At 39.5% G+C, this 21172-nt stretch overlaps 1 protein-coding gene across 2 annotated transcripts in view; it reads right to left on the reverse strand.

The window, feature by feature from the left end:
- The window catches only part of kif26aa (kinesin family member 26Aa), a 94488-nt gene that overhangs the window by 7544 nt on the left and 65772 nt on the right, over positions 1–21172 (reverse strand). For both annotated transcript variants that reach the window (XM_034313438.2, XM_026948086.3), the window contains 8 exons: positions 20062–20254; positions 11808–12011; positions 9220–9313; positions 7346–7608; positions 6443–6626; positions 4585–4744; positions 3926–4088; positions 452–3485 (listed from right to left, as the gene is read on the reverse strand). In XM_034313438.2, coding sequence (XP_034169329.2) covers positions 452–3485; positions 3926–4088; positions 4585–4744; positions 6443–6626; positions 7346–7608; positions 9220–9313; positions 11808–12011; positions 20062–20254 — 4295 coding nt within the window. The remainder of the gene's footprint in view (positions 1–451; positions 3486–3925; positions 4089–4584; positions 4745–6442; positions 6627–7345; positions 7609–9219; positions 9314–11807; positions 12012–20061; positions 20255–21172) is intronic.

Here is a 21172-nt window from a genome sequence, read left to right on the forward strand (position 1 = left end):
TAAACAAAGATTTCTAATAAGAATACAAAGCATGAAAAGTCCATGTGTAAACCACAATGTGGTCTTGAGTCTTGCAAATGAATATTTTTGACTTTCAGACATGCGTACAGTAGTATAATGTGAGTACTTCTGGTGAACACAGAATGCATGCATACACTATTAACATTACACTTCAAATTAGCAACTCTAGACAGAAAGGTCTGAAGAAGTGATGGCAAATCAGCAGTATTGTCAGTGACATATTGTTAGCTGAAGCAACCTAGACATGAGAAATTGATATGTCCTTGAAAGTAAAAAAGTGTCAGACTCCTACTCAACCCTTCATTTAAACAACCAAGTAAGTTTTTCAAACAATGGCTGACAATTCCTGGTATCTACAACAGATATCATTTCTTAGGAAAGTTCAGAGAAAAAGGCATTAATTCCTGGGTGACTTGGAAGCGAAACCTACCATTGGCTCTCTTTTTGGGAGACTTTGACACCTTGGTTCGGCTGGAGGTAGACACTCCGCTCTCGCTCATGGAGTCGTGGGTGGAAGATGCACTACCTGTGGTTTCACTATCCCTGATCATGCTTTCATAGCCACTGCTGCCTCCACTGTGGTAGAAGAGAGCAGTGCGGCCCATGGCTGGGGGAAGCTCCCCACTAAGAACGCTGCTGTTGTCACTACCATGGCCGCTGCTGTAGCGCTGCGGTCGTCGAGGAGCAGTGATCTTGCTGTACGGTGATGGCAATGAACAAGGCAGTAAAAGCTCACTTTTTGGAGTTGATCCAAAATCACCAGAAGCACTTGCCTGGTCATCGGTTCCCTTGATGTGTTTCTTGGGGCTGCTTGATGCTAGTTCACTGACCCGGCTATTAGCAGCTCTAATGGCTTGCTTTGTGCCCATGAAGGTGCCTTTACCTGCTTTTGCACTTGCCCCCATAACTGAACGAGTTGATGTTTTTCCACTTGGAGGTAGGTTGGCAGTCCGTACACTTGAGGTGGAAAATGATTTTGTGGCACTCAAAGGTTTGGAACCATTGTTAGACAAGGACTTTGTTTTGTTTCCATTGCCAACCATGGCTCTAGGACTTATATTAGCTTTGATCTGCCCTAATTTGCTGACTCCAGGGGTACTTGTCAATGGAGGAGATAGGGGTGCAGAGGTGGAGCTGGTAACCCCAAGTCTTGGTACCATCCTATTAGACTTGCCATTACCACCCAGGTTAACACTACTGCTCTCTCTCATCATTCCTGGTTTAGATCCAATTGATGTCAAGCTGTCACACCTTTCAAGGGAGAAAAGACTCCCAAAGTATCTTCCATTGTCTCCTTTTGCACCTCGCGTCTGAAGACTGGATCCTGCCTTTAAGCTGAATGATTTAAAGCTAAAAGATTCCCCTCTAAGACGAACATCAAAATCCTCTTCAGATACTGTTGCTTTGGATGATGAGGATCTGGCTGCATCATTGCTCAATGACCTTAAGGCACTAGGAGACACCAAAACACGTGTCTTCTGGTCCAGGCTAGATTTTCTGATGGGTGGGGCAGGGGGTGACATGCTGCCAGACATTGGGAGCAAGCTGCTCTTCTGCCCATTTGACCGCTTCCCTAAGGATGAGTATTTCAACGTAGTACTTGTTTGCATGGCATCATGGCCCCACTTGGACTCTGAGGAGCTTTGAGGCACCGTGATCATGCCAAGTGTTGTGGCTCCTCGTCTAAGCTGTGGCATTCTGCTCAGGCTCTCTCCTTTTTTAACACTGGATTTTTCACAACCATCCACCACCCTTTGGGAGGAGGAAGATGGAGGCATTTTTGGAGACCGTGGTACACTGCTGCTGCTCCCGCCTGTGGTCTTCCTGGACGGGATTCCACTCATACCAGTTTTGGGTGGCTTGCCTGCAGAGATAAATTCTGTACTTCTTGAATCTACCTGGCTACTATTGGGCATCCAGTGTTCATCTGTCCTGCTTCCTTGCCTCTGTAATTCTCGGTTGAAGCTGCTATTTGGCTCAACAGATGAGGTAGGTTTGTTTTTTCTCGGGAGAGTAGACTGGTTCGTACTAGGTATCTGTGCTGACTGTGAGGAGCTAGTGGTACTACATTTAACTGATTTTTGACCTCTGAAAGATGTTTTATTCGTATCAAAAGTTAGTGGGCACTTGGCTATAGGAATTTTCTCAGAGGTCCCTGATTGGTAGTCTAACTCTGAAAAACATATCGCACTGTCACTGAAGGAGCTGTTTGTGCTTTGCTGGGAGGAAGACTCCATACATAAAGCACCAGGCATATTCGTTGTTGAAATATTATCACGTATGGTCACCCCCTTTGATGAAATACTTCTAGGCAAGTATGTGGCATCGGTATTCGCTGTTTTTCTGAAATATGAGCCTTTGGAAGATAGAGCTGTGCTGTGGTCAGATGACATTTCTTCTTTTGACCTTGCATGGGTTTTTTGTGCACTGTCTGCTTTTGATACATAAGCATCAAACTCATCATTGATGCTGCTGATTATACTGACTGGACGTGATCCAGAGGATATAGCCTGCAGGGAGAGGGAGCAGTCGCTGTTAAAGCTGATTATGCTAGAGGGTCGGCCGTTGTCTGGAATTAGACCAGTGGGCAGCTCCTCGACCACAGTAAACACTAGTTCATCCTCCCCATTTAGTTCCACAGGTTGCTGTAGAGTGACAGTAGTTCTTAAAACATCTCTCTCAAGACATCTGCTCTGAAAAGTTGCTCGGAGGTGGCTCACTTCCATTAGGCTCCTACTTAGATTATAAGGTACCCCTTGTCTGAGGGCTGGCTGGCTCATACCCACTGGAGGTGTCCTTGTGGCTAAAGTGCTATCACTGGTCAAATTTGAGGTCTTTTGTAATGAGGATGAAGGTCCTTTGTCGAGGAAGACCTTCTCTCGTACAACTGGCTCGGGTTCTTGAGCTGAAGTTTGACCAGATATAGCTCCATCTGAGGGCATTTTGGAGTGTTCCATGTACGAAGGCTTTTGGAGGGAGGATTTAATCATCTTGGTACATGCAAGAACCCCATCTGTAGCTTTCCCAGCTCCACCTTGAGTCTTAGGGACTGTCTGAGGTCCTTTTCCTTCACCGATAAAAGTAGCTGTGCTCTCACTTCCATCAATACACTCAAGCCGTTCTTGTAACTCTGCAAATGTGTTGCACTTTAGATGATCCCCATCTGATTTGGGAGCCTCTTTTGCACGCTTTTTGTTCAGTGAAGGAATGATGGGAACGAAGGCTGGAGGGCCCTCATTGTCGCTGAGTTCACGGTCAGAAATATGGGCTCCTCCAGGACCTACATAGATAACTGTATCACATGAGTGTTCACTGCTGGAGGAGTAGTCTGGATCACTGGACAGAAGTGCAGGGTGGTCTGGGTCTAAAGCCACTGTCCTGGGATGAAATGGTCTTAAGTGAGGTGGTCGTCGGGTTTGTCCTTCCTCACAAGAGCTCTCCCCTCCCGAGGAACTGGAGGCATACTGAAAAAATTTTAAAAAGACAGTGATCAACATCAGGACACAGCTCTTTCATAATAAACTAACATTTTCTGATGATACTTGTCAATAAGGGTAAAAGTACACACTGCATTCAAATAAAATATTAGCGTCGAGACAATGTACTGAGTTGACGAGATCTACCAAATATTAATAAAAGCTGTCAATATGTCACTGTCAATTGAACACCTGAATTATTTTCCTTCTGGACTACACCATTGATTACCACTGCTACTGACAGATGCTCTCAGAGAAATCGATCAGTCCACCTTCAGTTGACTGCTTTTATAGACGTTTCAGGTTTGCGGTGATGTACACAATTTTAATGCTTTCTCCATTAATCTATAATGCAAAAGTAAACATACCTGCATATGCACATAACAGCGAAACAGACAAAATAAGCTATCATGAATAAGAGATCCTGCCTTGGATTTCTTCTTCCTCATGCGATGAATACGAGAGGCTAGCTGCACAGTAGAGAGTGACTCTGTAAAACTGGCCGGTGAATCCGAGATGTGGGCGATCATGGTAGTTCTGCAGTTGATGTTGCCCAATGATTCCCTCAGTAGCATGGTGAGCTTGCTGTCCCTGAATAATTCATCAAAAATCCCTTCGTTAGACAAAAAGGAAGCCAGAAATCCACGCTCTTTCCCCTCTTTCATAGAAAGCTGATCTTATTGCAGTGCACATGCTGGTTGTAGATGTGAACCTGAGCGTTCAGAAATTAATATTTATGCTTTCAACTCATCCCATTGTTTCTACTGGGAGGTACATTTGGCTTCTTACACTTGAGTTTTTTTTAAATTAAATTTAATGATACGGTGTAAAAAAATTCTCCAGGTGCTCTTAAGCTATCTCCTGGACTGAATTCCTGACAATAACATTTGTATCTCGCTTAGCAATCTTCCCTTTTCCAAAGTAGGCTAATTGGTCTGATGACCTGAGGATGTGCATGTAAATCAGTGTGTCTCTGGTTCTCAATGCTCTGCAATATACCTTATCACCTTACCTCATTAAAATAATCTGTCATACCTGATTAGCTTTGCACTAAATTGGATATTTGACATGTTTCACATGGACATACCTATAAGGAACATGCTTGGCACCATTGGCTAAAGCCAGGATGACGTTCCCCAGAGCGGCCAGCGACAGACACTGGCCTCCACCTCCATCCCTTGTTCGAGTGACATCGGATTCACAGCTGCCCAGGTCCAGAAGATGTAGACGACTCCGACCCCCAGACACTGCACCAGAAAGAGGATGCATGTTTACAAAAGCCACATTTGTGCCAATATAGCCCACTCTGCTGCAGGGATCCTGCTGAAGTAGGCTCATTCTCTACAGCAGTGGCCCAGGACACATCAACACAAGTGAAATCTTTATTTAAGCTATCTTTAATATAATATAGCTTAATATAGCATTAATATAGCTATATTTAGATGCTATCTTCGATTAAAACACAAGTAGAGCTTGTAATACAACCAAAGTACTGTACAGCTGGGATAATATTCCTAGACAGTATACAGTATAACTCTTAAGTAAAAGGATGTCTGTATATGATCGATTCGCACAGGATAAGCCACGTAGTCCACCAACCCAAGAGATCGGTTCTCTTGGTACACTGATCAAGGGAAACAAAATTCAATACCGTTACTTGCAGTTCAAACCACCTGGCAACGGAAATAATGATCAAATGTGGGATCGCAGTTAATAACCAAAGCTGTACTGTACTGCACTGTCTGGTTTCAAGGACTAACGCACACAGATAAAGTAGTTATTCAAAAGGCACATTTCAAACTGCTATACGTTTAAATATGGTGCATTTACTGTAAATGTAGGTCACTAACCTAAAGAGGTCCAGTATCATTACAGCAGATAGATGAGGCACTTATTTCGGAAAGAGAAGGAGACCATTAACTTTGCATCAGCAGGATTTAAATCTCCAAGCTGAGAATGCAAACTAGCTTCTCACTCTTGCCAAGCTCTATAAACATTCCACAGGAGGAGACTGCAGCTCATTATGTATTGAAATTTATTCTGGAAGTGGCAGAAGTACGTGGTCTGTAGTCAAGACAAGAGTGAAATACGAATGATCAGTTAAATGGCAATTTGGTATCTAGGCCGTGTCTGGACATAAAAATGGACTCCCACTATTAGGGGTGCTGTCATTTAGTCATTAAGAGCAGAAAGACATTTGGCAAATTATATGCAAATGGAAGAAAATGGTCTTTTTTAATTACTAATGCTACATTGAAATCAGGCCTTGACATTCCTTTATTATAGGCCCACTTCACATTCTGATCTACAAACCCAACGTTTATTAGTTTTGCGTAGGAGCTCTGCATTTTAACATTGTTACGCTGCTATACGCTATCATTATCAAAAATACACAAAAAAAACAGTCTTTTTTCCTCGAATAAAAATGGCAGATGAGTCAGTCGCCATATGAATCTGGAATGATTGACAGTTGCATAGGTGTGCTGAAATCTCTGATATTAACTGATGCTCTAGAAGCTCTGCCTCCTTCCTCCCATTTCACAATCGTAATCTTTTGTATCCTCTGGATTTTCCTGCTTGTAAGTTGGTATCTTTGCTTTCTGATAGTAATCAGAAAATGTTCTGAGTTCATTAATGTGAAATAAACTATATCAGTGTGTGTTCGACTCAACATTAGACACATATATATAGATAAAGTCAGTTAACTATATTTAATAAGGATGCTGCAGAAGAATCTCAGCCAAAAATATTCAAAAGTGACATTTATTTTGGCCGAAAGAGGCACTTTTGAGAGTTTCTACCCCCCCAATGATAGATTTGGCAACTCTGTTAGTGCCAAAATCTGCTCAGAAGTGGTCACTGGAGAAATATTCAAGAGGCATGAAAATGCCTGGTGTGAACGTCTCTCATTAGACAAATGACACAAATAGTGTATGAGGACGTACTTCCTCCTTTGGCGCTCTTCTCCATGCGGTACTGGGTGACGTGGAGGGTGAAGAGCATATGAGAGTTGCACGGCTGCTCTTCAGCATTTTCAGGTCTGCTTGTGCTCCGTGATGCTAAAGCCGAGTCCAGAAAGAAGGCAGCTCGCTCTGCAGTAGACGCTCTTAGCTCACTCTGATTCTGGAGCTGGACAAAAAAAAAAACACAAGATCTGTGAGCATGATGAGGAAAACAAGGAAAGGAGACAAGAAAGTCTGTGGTGAAGCTGGATCTTGGATCCTGGAAGCTGGATAATCAGTATGGAGAGCTGGGCTTCTATTCAAAGGCTTGGCAAAGGAAATTTACATAAACCTGTGGACAGTGGAAAATCCTAAGCCACTAAAAAATACATTTTTATGTGAAAAATCATTTTAGACGTCTTTATATTCTGTGCAGTAGGATATACAGTACTGAATCGTTTAATAACGAGAACGTCATAAAACTTTTCTTATCTGAAATTAGTAATAAGAAAGTAATATGATCACCTATCTGATAATAAAATGACATAATAAAACTTAAATATAAAGTAAAAAATATGAAAAAATATTATTGTTTGCCTAGACATGTTTAGATGGAGGTGAAAAATGACTCATGTGAAAAAATATAATGTATTATTATTATTATTATAATTATTATTATTATTGTTGTTGTTGTTGTTGTTGTCATTGCTGTATTAATAGAGAAATTATTCCAGTCAAGTGGGATTTATTTTATTTTTATATACTGTACATTAAATTTTTTAATTAAAATTTATATTTCTCTCAGATTATCACAGATAATTATGATTTTGAAAGGGGAAAAAAGCCATATCTACACCACAGGTAGAAAAATGGAGAAAACACACCAGACAAACCCATCCCAAGTACCTGTGAACCGGAGATGGGGTCCTCTTTCAGGTAGACCCCTGCACCCTGGACTTCCTGGAACGTTCCTGTAGAGAAGTCGGCTAGAAGGTCCGTCAACACCTCGTCCCTCCCGCTGATCTCCACGGCCGAAACGCGCACAGAGAACCGAGCACCAGCCTTCTCTTTCCTCTCCTCGATGAGCTTGAAGAGCCAGGAGATGGCACACGGGGCGACGCCCAGGCTCTGAGTGGAACCGTCTTTACCGATCATGGTGTAGGTTTTACCTGTAAAGAGCAGGTGAGAAAAACAAATCAATACAGGTACAGAGGGGACGCTGAGGCCTGTGAGGCCAAACAGAAATGCAAATTTATATAGTAAAAAAAAAAAAAAAAAAAAAAAAAAAAAAGCCGATATATAAATCAAAACATAAATGGGGAGAGGTATTTATAAATTATTTGTATTAATATTTAAATATTTCAAAACGTCAATAAAACTGACATGCCATAAATAATAAAATGAAAGATCCAAAAAACTAATTTAACCAGTTCATATCATGTTGTATCATATTAGAATGCACCACAAAGTAAAAATCAGCAGTATATGCCAGCATGCAATATTTGATAATATTATTCATTATAAAATGGATCCGTAATAAACCTGGAGTTGCAATATGGATATAATCGGATTTGTGATAATTAATAAGATATAAAATGTCACGCTGTGACAGGAAGAGGCACACAGTGGGGGATTGATGTAACACAACAGGAGGCAGACACTTTCATACAGTGTGGAAAAGAGAAAGACAAAAAAAAGGAAAAGAGCCTGCAGTGATTTCTCAACCAGAGGCACAAAACCCTGTGACCAGCAAAGTCATCGGGACTAATTAAGCCTATAATTAACCACATCCAGCTCTCCTTGTTTAAATATGACATCAGAACAATGTGGTGTCTTTATGTGTGATTATACAGTATAGAGCTCGCAGCACTGAGATCGAGCAAACGTGTCCGTTTAACTCACCACAGCTTTCAGTTTGAATTATTTCTTACTGTAAGGAAGAAAACACTCAGTGTCCTGCTGTTATAGTGAAATAATCAGCGGAGTTACTGTTACCACCCTGAAGTTGATTATTTTCATGTAACAGCATGTGTTTTATTCCTCTTATACCACAGAAAACCTGCCAATAATTATGATTTTTCGTTTATTAAAGAATGACACGTCATACTTTTTAATCCTTTTACAGTTACGTTTAATGTTACGGAACGTCTGCCAAACAAGCAGTTATAAACAGTCGTTCCTTCAACACACTCTCTTTTTTCTCTCTCTTGAAGTTAATAAGACAAAAAAAAGCACAGCTTGTCAAGTTACAGAGAAACCGCAATGCGTCAACTCCTCTGTCCTGAAGGCTGGTACAAAGAGCTGACACTGGAGACTCCTTCCATAAATATTTAATAAACATCTACTCACAGTAAACTTTCCTCGTTTTTAATCTGTTTATGTGGAGCGCTTGTCGTACAAGTCCCTGTGAACAAGCTGTTACTATGGAAACAATAACGTATCATAAACCTGTGAGTTGTAGCTGCACTACAGTCAGAGCTGCTGTTAGAGAAAATTCATCAACACCTTGGAGTTTGAGTTTGGATCATTTTCACAGGATACAGAAATGACTCAGATGGATTTTATTTAGACCTGGCGCGGATTTAAACGTTAAAATAGAAGTGGATTTTTTGTGCAGCTTAAAGGTGCTATGGAGAACCCTGTGAGAAATCATGAGGAATCATGAGGAAGGTTTTTATCCTCTGTGAGAAATCATGAGGAAGGTTTTTACGGAAGGAAATTACTTCTCAGTTCATTGTAGCAATAAGAAAAACAAAACAGAATGAAAGATGAGCGCTGACCGAGGTTGGCGTGTCCGAAACAGAAGATGCAGCCGTCTGCACCGTTGACGACAGACTGAATGACCTCCGCCACCGTCCCTGAACACACCTCCGCCTGTGAATATTCAATCAATATGCAAATGAGTCGATGACATCATCTGGTGATGTCTAGCAGCCTTCTGAGCATACATTAGCTACTTTCCCCTGAAAAGACATGGCAGCACTGGAGGATACAGCACCAAAGAGACCGTTCATTACATCTGAACTTCATTTGAAGCATTATCTAAAGGAACGGACAGATGAATGATAAATGAATGAATATTAAATGAAAGACGTTTCATGTGTTGCATCACATGTCGCGAAGGCTCTGGGCTTTTACTAATGATCTCACCGCACCCCATTGAACCACACACACAGCACCTTTGCCTTCAGGGTGACAAACTTAAAGAGACAGGAAATATGAAAGTTCACTGATGCTTTTTTTTTTTTTTTTAATTATGGATTTGTGTAAGTGTGTGTCTGCCTGAGGAAAGTATAGTACTGCCTCTGATGTTGGCTTCATCAAAGCCTTCTCTCTTCTGAACAACGTGGAACCGGCGCTAATCGTCAGAACTGATGATGTTGAGACAGGAAGTCGTGGAGCCATTTGTGATTAGATATATATATCTACTGCTTCACACAGAAACAACTGATTTCTCAGTTAAGAGCAGTTAATGCTTATGTAACCTTTTCCATGAGGGTGGTGTTCATAAGGCTGCCTGACACCTGCATAAGCCCTGCAACATCTGACATAAACCTTATATTAATAAAGCTTACATTAATAAAGCTTATTCCAATAGGAGTAAGCTATAATAAAGACTCAAGAGTCAACTGACCAATGGTTCTGTTGTCACAAAGTGCTTATGAAGGTGTCATGTAGCCTTATGAACACCACCCTTGTGTAAAATCAGTTTAATATTTTTACTTATATTTGAGTACTTGCTGTATGTCAGACATTTAAAAGGATTATTCCAATCATCAGAAAACTGAGATAAGTGACCAGTTTTAAAGATAGTAAACTGAATGGTATCATAGAATTGTCATAGGCTTTCATTAATATCTTATAAGGGCCAAAGAAAATGTATATAACTATGGCATTGACATACTGACATAGATACTCAAAGAGCCGTATAAATAAAAATATTAAACTGACTTTACACAATATTGGTGTTCATAAGGCTACATGACACCTGCATATGCACTTTGTGACAACTGAAATAAACCTACACAAACATTTTGAAGGCTTATTCCAACAGGAGTCATCTATCATAAAGACATAAAAATTCAAGTGATATAGATTTTTGCTGAGATAAGACTGTTATAACACTTTTCAGACTGACACCATGGGGTTCATAAGCCTACACGACACCTGCATAAGCACTTTGTGACAAGTGACATAAGCTTATATAAACATATTAAAGGCTTATTCCAACAGGAGTCAGCTATGACAAAGGCTAAGTCAAGTGACAGAGATTTTTGTTGACATAAGTTTGTTATAACACTTTCCAGACTGACACTATGGGGTTCATAACTATAACTATAACTATAACAGGAGTCATAAATCTGTCATAAAGACCACGTTACTTAACATGTGTCAAATGACATACAAGAGATTTTTCCTCACATTAGGTTGTTATAACACTTTCCAGGCTGACCACACAAACAATATCTCTACCACAAAACAGTTCAAACTTAAATAACACTTTACATAAGGGTGGTGTTCATAGGGCTACATGACACCTTCATAAGCAGTTTCTACCAACTGACAGAAATCTACATAGACATTTAAAAGGCTTATTCCAACAAGAGTCAACCATCAAAAAGCTGAGTTAAGTGAGCAATTGTTGTTGACATAAGGCTGTTATAACACTTTCCAGGCTGAGTTATGTTAGAAGATCCTGACAGCTGACTTTGTAGCTCAATGTTACATTATGGTGATGTCAATTATCAAAAAATGTTAGCGAAAGTAAACTGTACATGATATAATATCATTACGGTGTCATCGAATTATCATTGGTTCTCTTTAAAATCTTATAAACATAAATATAAACCTCACATTAACTATGTGCCAAAGTATATATACAGTACATAACTCATTATATTACATTACAGTGTCATGGCACTCACATAGGTATTCATAAAATCTTATAAGCAGAAATATTAACCCTACTTTACTTACTGTCCAGAGAAAATATACACTTAAGTCAAGTGACTTCTGTTGACATAAGGTTGTTATGACACTCTTTGCATTGATTTACCTTAAAACATCACGACAACTGACTTTGACAAACCAAAAATATACTGAGCGACAATGTGTTTATAAAATAATTATAAAGTGAGATGTCTGACATACAAATAACTGTTATTATAGTGTCATATCATTGGCATAAGCATTTATAGAAGCCTTATAAGCAGATACGGGCCAGGGAAAGCTAACATCACTTTGGCATTTTGGTGTAATAATTGTAACTCATAAAACCTTGTGTCACTTGATGCACGTTATGTCAACTTTATGACATAATAAACATTTATTATGCAAAAAATAACCACTGAGAAGAACACAAACATACTTGTGAGGCATCCTGGGTGAAGATTGCATCAAAGTTGAAGGTCTTTGGGGCCGTGGTGGAGGAAAAGCGTCTCTGACCTGCAGCGCTAGTTGGAGGCTCGCAGAAGGTCAGCTGCTTCTTATGAGCGTCCACCTTCAGGAAGGACATGGACTCCGAAGTGTCCTGCTCCCCTTTAGCAGGACAGATGCGCACCATTACTTTAACCTGAGAAGTACGCAAATGGAGGAAATAAAACTTCTATAAGAATATGCAACTCAGATTGAATAAATATACCTTAATTCTGTATCAGTTACTCGGAATCGGAGAGAATGCGATTTTATTTGGTTCGTTTGTTATTTGGTTTGGTTTGCTTTCATACTGTGCATAATTAAACAACCCAAAAAAGCAAAAAAATAAAATCTTTGTCTGAGGTGTGTGTAGGCCTGAAAACATCTGTGAAAAAAACTCTTTTTTGCAGAAAAACAGCAACAGATAAAGTGAAACAAGCCTTTATCAAGTGTGCGTAGAAATCCCAATAATCACCTGAGCATGGAGTACGTGACTAGTTTATTTTCAAATCTCCAGAACACATGGCATTTCTGTAAAATCATGCTATCATGAAACTCCAAATCATTTAAACTCCAAATCATTTAAAAGATCCATCATTGTTAACTTCATACATTCCCCTTTCACATACAAGGGATTACATCGCAATTAAGGTGATGCTCATTTCCACCTCTGTGGGCTGGTAAAACTCCACCGGTCTGTGTTTACCGTTTGGATTGTATAGTCCTTCCAGGGACGGCTTCAGAGCGTGGAGCTATAAAGACTTCCACCAGCTTTAAGAGACAATAAAGATGAAAGAATTCATTTGTCAGAAAGTGAATGTCTCAGCTGGCCGAGCGTAACTCTCTCACACACACTTTGTTCACCTTCTGATAGTGAGGTGTGTTTCTTTTATTTCTGATTAAATTCAAATTTTTTTCAGCCCTAAGGATTGAATTCAGATACAATACGCTTTCAATTTTACATTAAATTGTTATGACCCACTCGTGGATAACACAAAACCTGCACGGAAAATACCTTTTTTTTTTACTGTTAGATGAGTAATTAGTCTGAACATCCTGTCAGGTGTTGTGTTGTTGAGTGTGATCTGAAATGTAGTGTTTTTGCCAATCCAGTGGTCTTTGACCAGCTCATGGGAACATTTACTTTTCTATCAGACGACTTAATAAATTCTTTTTTCTGTTTTCCCATTTTCTGCAGAAAGCATGAATCACATTTTTTTGGCCACCAGCTGATATGGTATAAAACAGGATTAACCAATCAGAATCATGCATTTTCCTGTTTCTGTTAGAAGGCTACAAGAGATTGGGATATTCAAGTGATGGCAAAATGATGAAGTCCTGGAGGTCAAGTGCAGGAGGAGAGAAAGAAGCATGGATCTGGTTTTATGAGGTAAAACGTCATTTCCACCTAGTTGCATGTTATTTTAATAATTTATAGCATGAAAACGTGGCTGGCTTCACATGTATCAGAGCAAGCATGTGATAGCTGGTCGGTAGCTGTAATGTGAGGCGGGGCAACTAGCTAGTGGGTGGATAGTGGAAAGGAATAAAAACTGGGAGAATGATGGGGTAAAATTACTGTAATTTACTTCTTTAATTTTTAAATATAAAATTAAGCTTTAATTGTGTTTTCATTGTGAGTGAGCACATTAGAATGTGAAGATTTGAAATATTTGTATGACAAATTTTATGGGGCAAAAAAAAAAAAGAAAATTCATTGGATCTTGCCAAGATTTTGCCAGTGAAGCTCTTGACTGTAAATAAGTAGTTATAATTATAAATAAAAACTGCCAGGACTACTGGACATCTGCAAGAGGTTTCATAAGGTAATTACAGTTTTTAAAAAAGGGTAATATCTTCCCTATTACTAGCAAGTTATTTTAGAAATTTTCACAGAAACTGTCATAAAGATATTACATTTCCTCTATCTATTAATGTTATTGATATGGTAAATTTGGTTGATGGCAGATTGCTCATTAAGTAATTAAATGACAAATTCTTAACACTACCACTGTTTCTACTAGCACCATCAGGCATCCACCTAAAATACATGAGAGAATCATACTTATCGTTAATTGTGTTCACTTCGTTATCTGTTCTGAAATGAATTCCTGGCTATGCTATTGCTTGGGTATCTTGGCCGTCCATCAAACAAGGAGACAGGCGGTAAAGAGCAAGGCGTGATATGTGAAAAATTAATCTGAGAGTCTGGATGCCGGCCCACTCTTCATCCTTCCTCCACCATAAACGCAGTCAGAGGACAGACAGGAACTCTTCCAAGGGGCGATGCCAATTTCTCTGGCTGGCTGCCACATCACACACTAAGAGGGAAAGGTGATCTCTGGAAGCCTACTAGAATACAGTAACATTAACCCTTAATATTCAGCTGTGTTTTCTCTGACTGCAGTATGCATGGCTGCCCTGATAAATCCAGATGAGGAAGTAGCTACAAACATCTACAATGACAACAGTAGCATCGCAGAAATGTAGTAAATAAAGGTGGTTGTTGGAATTGCCTCATTTCGTGTATTGATGGTAAAAACACTGTATTAATAATGGCTTAAGAAATCTTAAGAAAGGTAGAGAATTATGCTTTAAGTTTATAGGAGTAGCAAAAATCACAAAAAAAAAACTATTTGAGAGCTTTGTTTATCATCAGGATGTTCATAATCATATACCACGCTTACATTAACCTTCAAAACGTGAAAATGAATAGACGTAGCAGTGATTAGGTCTGCTTTTTGGCCAGTATTCATATGAATGGCTAAATAATTACTGTCCAGTGGTCACTGCTCACAAATATTTTTTTAAAGAATGCTACATCTGGTGTTGCTGTGACTCAGCTATCCCAGCTGCTTTTGATGTAACTACTCACCCAGATGCTACCTGAAATTTTTATCATGCACTGAACAGAAAACCGTAAACGCACCCATAATAAACCTCACAAGTCATTACGCCATCCCACTCATCCCAGCGGTTCTGCTGCGCTAAGCACAGTACCACGCTAACCAAGCTGCAGTTCGTAAGTGCTCCATACCCAACTAGATCCAGCTGTCAAAACAATTATTGTCCATGATCGGATCATTTGGACCTAGAGTGGAAAAGTGGCTTATAGTCATACCACAAATGGGACTGAAACCTGAATTTCCAGCTAAAGAACTCATCAAATTAGTAGCTGATGTACTGGGTGGACAAATTGGGTTACAAATTAATATCAGTATATGTTAAACTTTTTTCTTGTTTACACCATTTACAGAATAATTACACTGCCTGTCTTCTAATACGCTCTCACATCCACTCCAATTACCTACCGCAGAATATGACCACTGAATATTTCAGCACGGTCTGCATTTTATTTTCCTCAGTGCAACTGCACTATAATAACTCAGTGGACCTCATTAGGTGTTACTTCACTGAGCCTTGATGCAAAGCTCATTAGGAATTTGCAGCTGCAGGCTTGTAATGCCAGCTGTCCATTTGTAAGACAGTGCACAAAACACTTTTCTTAATTTAGGTCTATGGAACAGGTAGGTTTCCTACCTGTGCAGGTCTCAGGGGAATCAACAAACTGATCACCAGGTCCTGCATCAGGAATCCATTTCCTACACCTATAAATGTGTGCTAAACTAGCAAACATCCAGTTCTCGGCATTTTAGCTGAGACATGACCACCCCAACTCTGACCTCAAATCACAGCTCTGAGAAATCTATTACTCCTGTGTTTCAGTGGCGAATAATGAAGCCAGAATAAAAGGGAATGGAGGTTTACCTTAATGTAAATACTTAATTTTTAACCCTAGGAAAAAGAGTCTAGTAAGCTTAGCTACAAAGCATTTAACTAAATGTTGCTGAATTGCCCTGAAATCGCCACACAAACTATTTCATGAAGAGAGAAGCTAAAATTAATATATCTACACAGAAAAAAATAAAGAATATCCAGGTACAGCCATTAGTTAGATCACTAGCCAACCTAATTACTAATGTAACAACCGAATTAAAGTGACGGAGCTTCTTTAAATATAGCAAGGAAGTAAATCAATTTTATTTATAAAGCACATTTAAAACAATGTCTGTTGACCAAAGTGCTGTACAAAGTGCTGTAGTTAACCAAATATTAAGATGATCCCCAAAATTAACAACACCTAGTACAAGTATCCTAGGACAAGTGGAACACAGCCACTGGTAGAGGGGGACAACATCTACTGCTACAGAGAGAGCACATCCACTGGTATTGTGGGGACGGTATCCACTGGTACAAGGGGGGAAAAAATCCACTGGTAGAGGGGGACAACATCCACTGGTACAGAGAGAACACATCCACTGGTATTGTGGGGATGGCATCCACTGGTACAGAGAGAGCACATCCACTGGTATTGTGGGGACGGCATGCATTGGAACAGAGCGAACACAACCACTGGCATTGGGGGGACAGCATCCACTGGTACAGGGGGAACACATCCACTGGTTCTGATGGAGGCTTTACCTTGTATCAGAACAGAATCCACTGATTTAGAGGTAACGTACCCACTGGTACAGTGTAAATTGGGTAGATTTGTCTTGCATTGGGGTAACACCATCCACTGGTACACATAGACTCCATCCATTGGTACAGGGGTAACAATTCCAATTGTACTGGGGGATGGTTTTCCTTTGTATTGAGTGATGGCACCCCCTAGTATCAAGGGGCTGGCTTTCCTTATTAGGGGATATCCCATGGTACCAGGGAAATGGCTTCCCCTTGTATCAGGGGAAAAGCAGCCACTGATATAGAGGGAACACTTGCATAGATATCAGAGGATTGCTTTCACTTGTATTGTGTGATGATACCTCCTTGTATCAAGGGGCAGCTTTCTCTTATATACCAGGGAGATGGCATCCCATGGTCTCATAGATGGTTTTCCCCAATGGAAGGGACAGAATCCCCGTGTATCATGGCATTGCGTCCCCTAATTATAAAGGACACAACAGCACTGATATTCTGAAAATGGAACTGATATTGTGAAATACTGATGTGCTGTATACGTAGCTAGTGCCACTGCTTAGTATGCTCTTGCCCCACCTTTGCTACCTCACGCTGTGCTGCCAGCCAGAGCTGACATTTAGGTTCTTGTACAGACTTGTCTTTGAAGGTGAGCTGAGGACACATGTTGCACCTGATAGCGGGATTTAGGGGGTCCCTGAAGGTCTCCTTAGTGAAGCCTGAGATGGTGATGTCATTGTCCTTGGTGGAACAGTTGTGGGAAACCATCTCCCTGGAGAATTTCCTACACAGCGATCCTGCACCATATTTTGGTGTTTATAATTTAACTGGTCTAGTGCTCTACTTCTTTCAGGAACACACACTTCTAAAACTGTGTTATGACACAAATCGGCTGCTGTTTATTTGGTGTAAACCTGAAGAGGGTCTAAGGGACTGGTGTGAATTTGTTATTCAATAAAAGATGACTTAATGAAGTAGAGCCTTTAAATAAACCAGGATGATGTAGAGAGCTTGGCGCTTTTTAAAGAGAACGTGGATCATGTGGCACATCATTCAGCTGACATTGCTATAAATGTAGATAAGCAGATGTCTTGTCAGTCTTGTTCACACATCTTGATGCTAGCTGTGAGACGTGTATGAAGATGGCTGGCAGTGCTATATTAGAATAATGTTTCATCATTTTGCACTAATATGTGGCTCACCTCACTCTAAGACTCAGCACTAAGCTCTGGAAAACACTGGACTGAAAAACAGCCAAGACTGAAAGCATATTTCCGCTGGATAGTAAATAAATAAAGCTACATGATTTGCACAAAAAGGGATATTGCAATAATATTCCTACACATTGTGACTGCACTAGACTTTACAATGCCGAAACAAGCTTATAAACCTGGTCAACAGTTAAAGGCAGCTTTTATGGGACACATTTCTGAGTGAAACATTGCAGTGATTTTTTCGTTCCCTCACCAGGCTCTTTTTTCTCTCTCTTGAAGTTAATAAGAGGAAACGCAGCTTGTTACCAAGAACCCGCAGAGCGTAAACTCCTCTGTCCTGAAGATGTCGAAAACCTTTAAGTGCTGACGCTGGAGATTCCTCCCATAAATGTCTCCTCATGGAAAACTTTTCAACAATTATATGTTTTTCATGTTAATTAACTTTAAGTAATGTTTTTTTAAATCAATTTATAATTAGACTGACACTATGGCATAACTGCATGGTTATCAAAATAATCAACACCTTCTGACCAACAGATTCGAGAATGGAACAGTGCTGTGGTATAATATTGCAATAATTTAATTTTAGCCCTGCCCACACACACACACACACACACACACACACACACACCATAAATGATTCTCATATATGCTTTAGAATTTGGTCAAGGATATGATCTACCATCATTAAAAAGGACCACTCAGATTTGAAGTATGTTAAAATTTGCTAAGCTGTGTTGGATTTCGTCTAATCTCATCTGCATATTCGGGCTTCTGCGATATCAGGACCACAAACACCAGTAACGTGATAATAACTTACGAGGAATATCATTTTCAGTTCTATAAATACCACTGACACACTAATTAACTCGATTGATTATATTGCTGAGATGAGCATGATAACGGATCAGTAATTCAGCACAAATTGTAGTTTAAATCAGACTAATCTGATTAGTGATTTAATGAATAAGCTGCCTAATTTAATTACAGCTCACTTTAAGTTGTGGCATTCATAGTTCTCTATTACGGACCGAGACTCTTTAACTCAAAGTGTCCTTCACCATGGGGACGTGTTACAGAGACATACTGAGACCTAGTCAGAGCTTTCGCCTCCTAATGTGTTATGGTGAATACGAGTCTCTTAACAGCAATACAATCGTTTATAAAAGTTTGCCATATTTTTTTTTCACAATATGTGTTGATATAGATGAATGTACTTTGATTTTTTTTTTTTATTTACAAACAGTGAGATACAGAAAATATATATATGTAATTTTAATGCCAAGATATAAGATATATTAAAGCAGTTAAGAAGAAGAAGAAGAAGACCCTGCAGTGCTTGGCCCCTTATAATAATAATAATAATAATAATAATAATAATAAAGACAATTATTTCTCATATTTATTATTTAGATTTTTTTATCATATATTCAATGTTCCTCATTTTAAAAATAAAATAACTTTATTAAAAAGAAAGAGAAGAAGAAGAAGAAGAAGAAGAAGAAGAAGAAGAAGAAGACCCTGCAGTGCTTGGCCCATAATAATAATAATAATAATAATAATACTAATAATAATAATAATAATAATATAGACAATTATTTCTCATATTTATTATTTAGATTTTTAATCATATATTCAATGTTCCTCATTTTTAAAATAAAATAACTTTATTAAAATTCTCTGTACTTCTTTTGTTTAGCATTAATTTTACATTTTACTGTTTAAATGTTTACTTTTTCATGTAAATTTGCTTTTCTTTTTGAAGTTGAATATTTTTAATTTACCCAATCCTGCTTTTGATTTTTAAATGCTATCTGTTTTCTTTTGTTTTGTTTAATGTTGATTTGTTTGATTTAAAAGGCACATGTTTTATTTGAAATTGGTCTTTTTTTTTATTTGAAACCAGCTCTTATACATATCATTTTTTTTAATTAAAATTGGTTCTCCACTTAATTAAACTGGGCTGTAAGATGTCTGGTTATCTGTTGAATCTGTTGGGATTTTTTTTAAAGAATGTGATACAGCCAGCTGAAAGCCTACACAAGTGAAGTATGTGTGTACATTATGATATCATGACCCTGATGTACTACTTTATGGCCATGGTAAACTTTTCATGGTCTCTCCAGAATAAAAACGTGCTCTTTTTATCCACCTGCCCCCTGACGTGACCTCTGACCTGTCCAGTTTTTCCCACTCCCACTGGCTGCTGAACCCTCACATTCAGGAATGCTAGCTGGTATTCCCAAATAGCTATTTGGAATTCCATCACCCTGGGAATTGGGACGAGTGCTCTCTCCCGAGCCATCACACACACAGACGTCTTTGATGGTGACTTGACAACTGTCCAAGATGACATTCTTACAGATCAATCTTCAACTCGAATTTTTTTTTTTACCCATAACAAGACAAAGTCATGCATTGTTACAGTGCAAAGCAAATGTTGATGTAAGCAGCATTACATCATCGCTATGTCCTAAATATCAGAGCAGCCTCAGAGTGACTACGTGACTGTACCTTGCCCATCCCGGGGCAGTCTTTGACCTTCGACCCCGCCCTGAGCAGGCATGGCGGGACAGGTGGGGGTGAGAGCTGCAGGGCGGCGCTGAAGCCGTCCGTGTAGAAGAACGGTTCATCGGGGTCAGGCGGGGACGGAGGAGGAGGAGGCTGAGGCTTCTTCCGTTTGGAGAGGTTCAGCTTCTGAGCAGCCCTGAGGAAAATAAAAGCATGGAGCAGATGGAGGTCAGACAGAGGTCACCACTGTGGAATAGAAATGGAGTAAATAATGAACTGTGCTCTTCTTTCTCTAAGGATTACTGTTTAATACTGAATAATCTGCTTTTAGCACTTTTTTGGGGTTTTTGTGGGTTTTTTTTGTTTCGTTTTTTACAGGAACTCTACAGATGTTCATCTTATGTAATTAAACTACTACCCAACACACACACACACACACACACACACACAGCTACACATACTGGTAATACTTTATTTAAGGGTGGTGTTTGTAAAGCTACATAAGACCTACATAACTATGTACAGATCACCTGAGTCAACTGATATTTATATATAATCAAAAACAGTTCCATTATATAATTTCCACAGTTTCACAGATAAACAGTGTGTATGTGTGTGTGTGTGTGTGTGTGTCTGTCTGTCTGTCTGTCTGCCTGCCTCTTTGCTTCTATATGTCTGTCTGTCTATATATCGTTCTCTCTGCCTATCTCTCCATCTATCAATTTGTCTGTCTGTGTCTATCTGTCTGTTCATCCATCCTTCCGTCTGCCTGTCTCAGTGTGTCTGTCTGCCTGGTTGTCTGTCTGTTTGTCTATCTATCCTTGTGTCTAGCTGCTTATCTGTCTGACTGTGTAACTGTCTGTCTGCCTGGTTGTCTATCTGCCTGTCTAACTCACTGTGTGCATCTGTCTGTCTATATGTGTCTATCCGTCCATCCATCCATTCATCCATCCATCCATCCATCCGTCTGTCTCTATCTTTCTGTTTGCATGCATATCTGTCTGTCTGTCTGTCTGTCTGTCTCACTCTCTGTCTGCCATTCTGTCTGTTTGTCTGTGTGCACTTGGAGATTTGGATGAACCTCTGTGTTACATCTATGACACACATACAGTGA

Source organism: Pangasianodon hypophthalmus, chromosome 19 (genome assembly GCF_027358585.1).
Source record: "Pangasianodon hypophthalmus isolate fPanHyp1 chromosome 19, fPanHyp1.pri, whole genome shotgun sequence".
NCBI lineage: Eukaryota > Metazoa > Chordata > Actinopteri > Siluriformes > Pangasiidae > Pangasianodon > Pangasianodon hypophthalmus.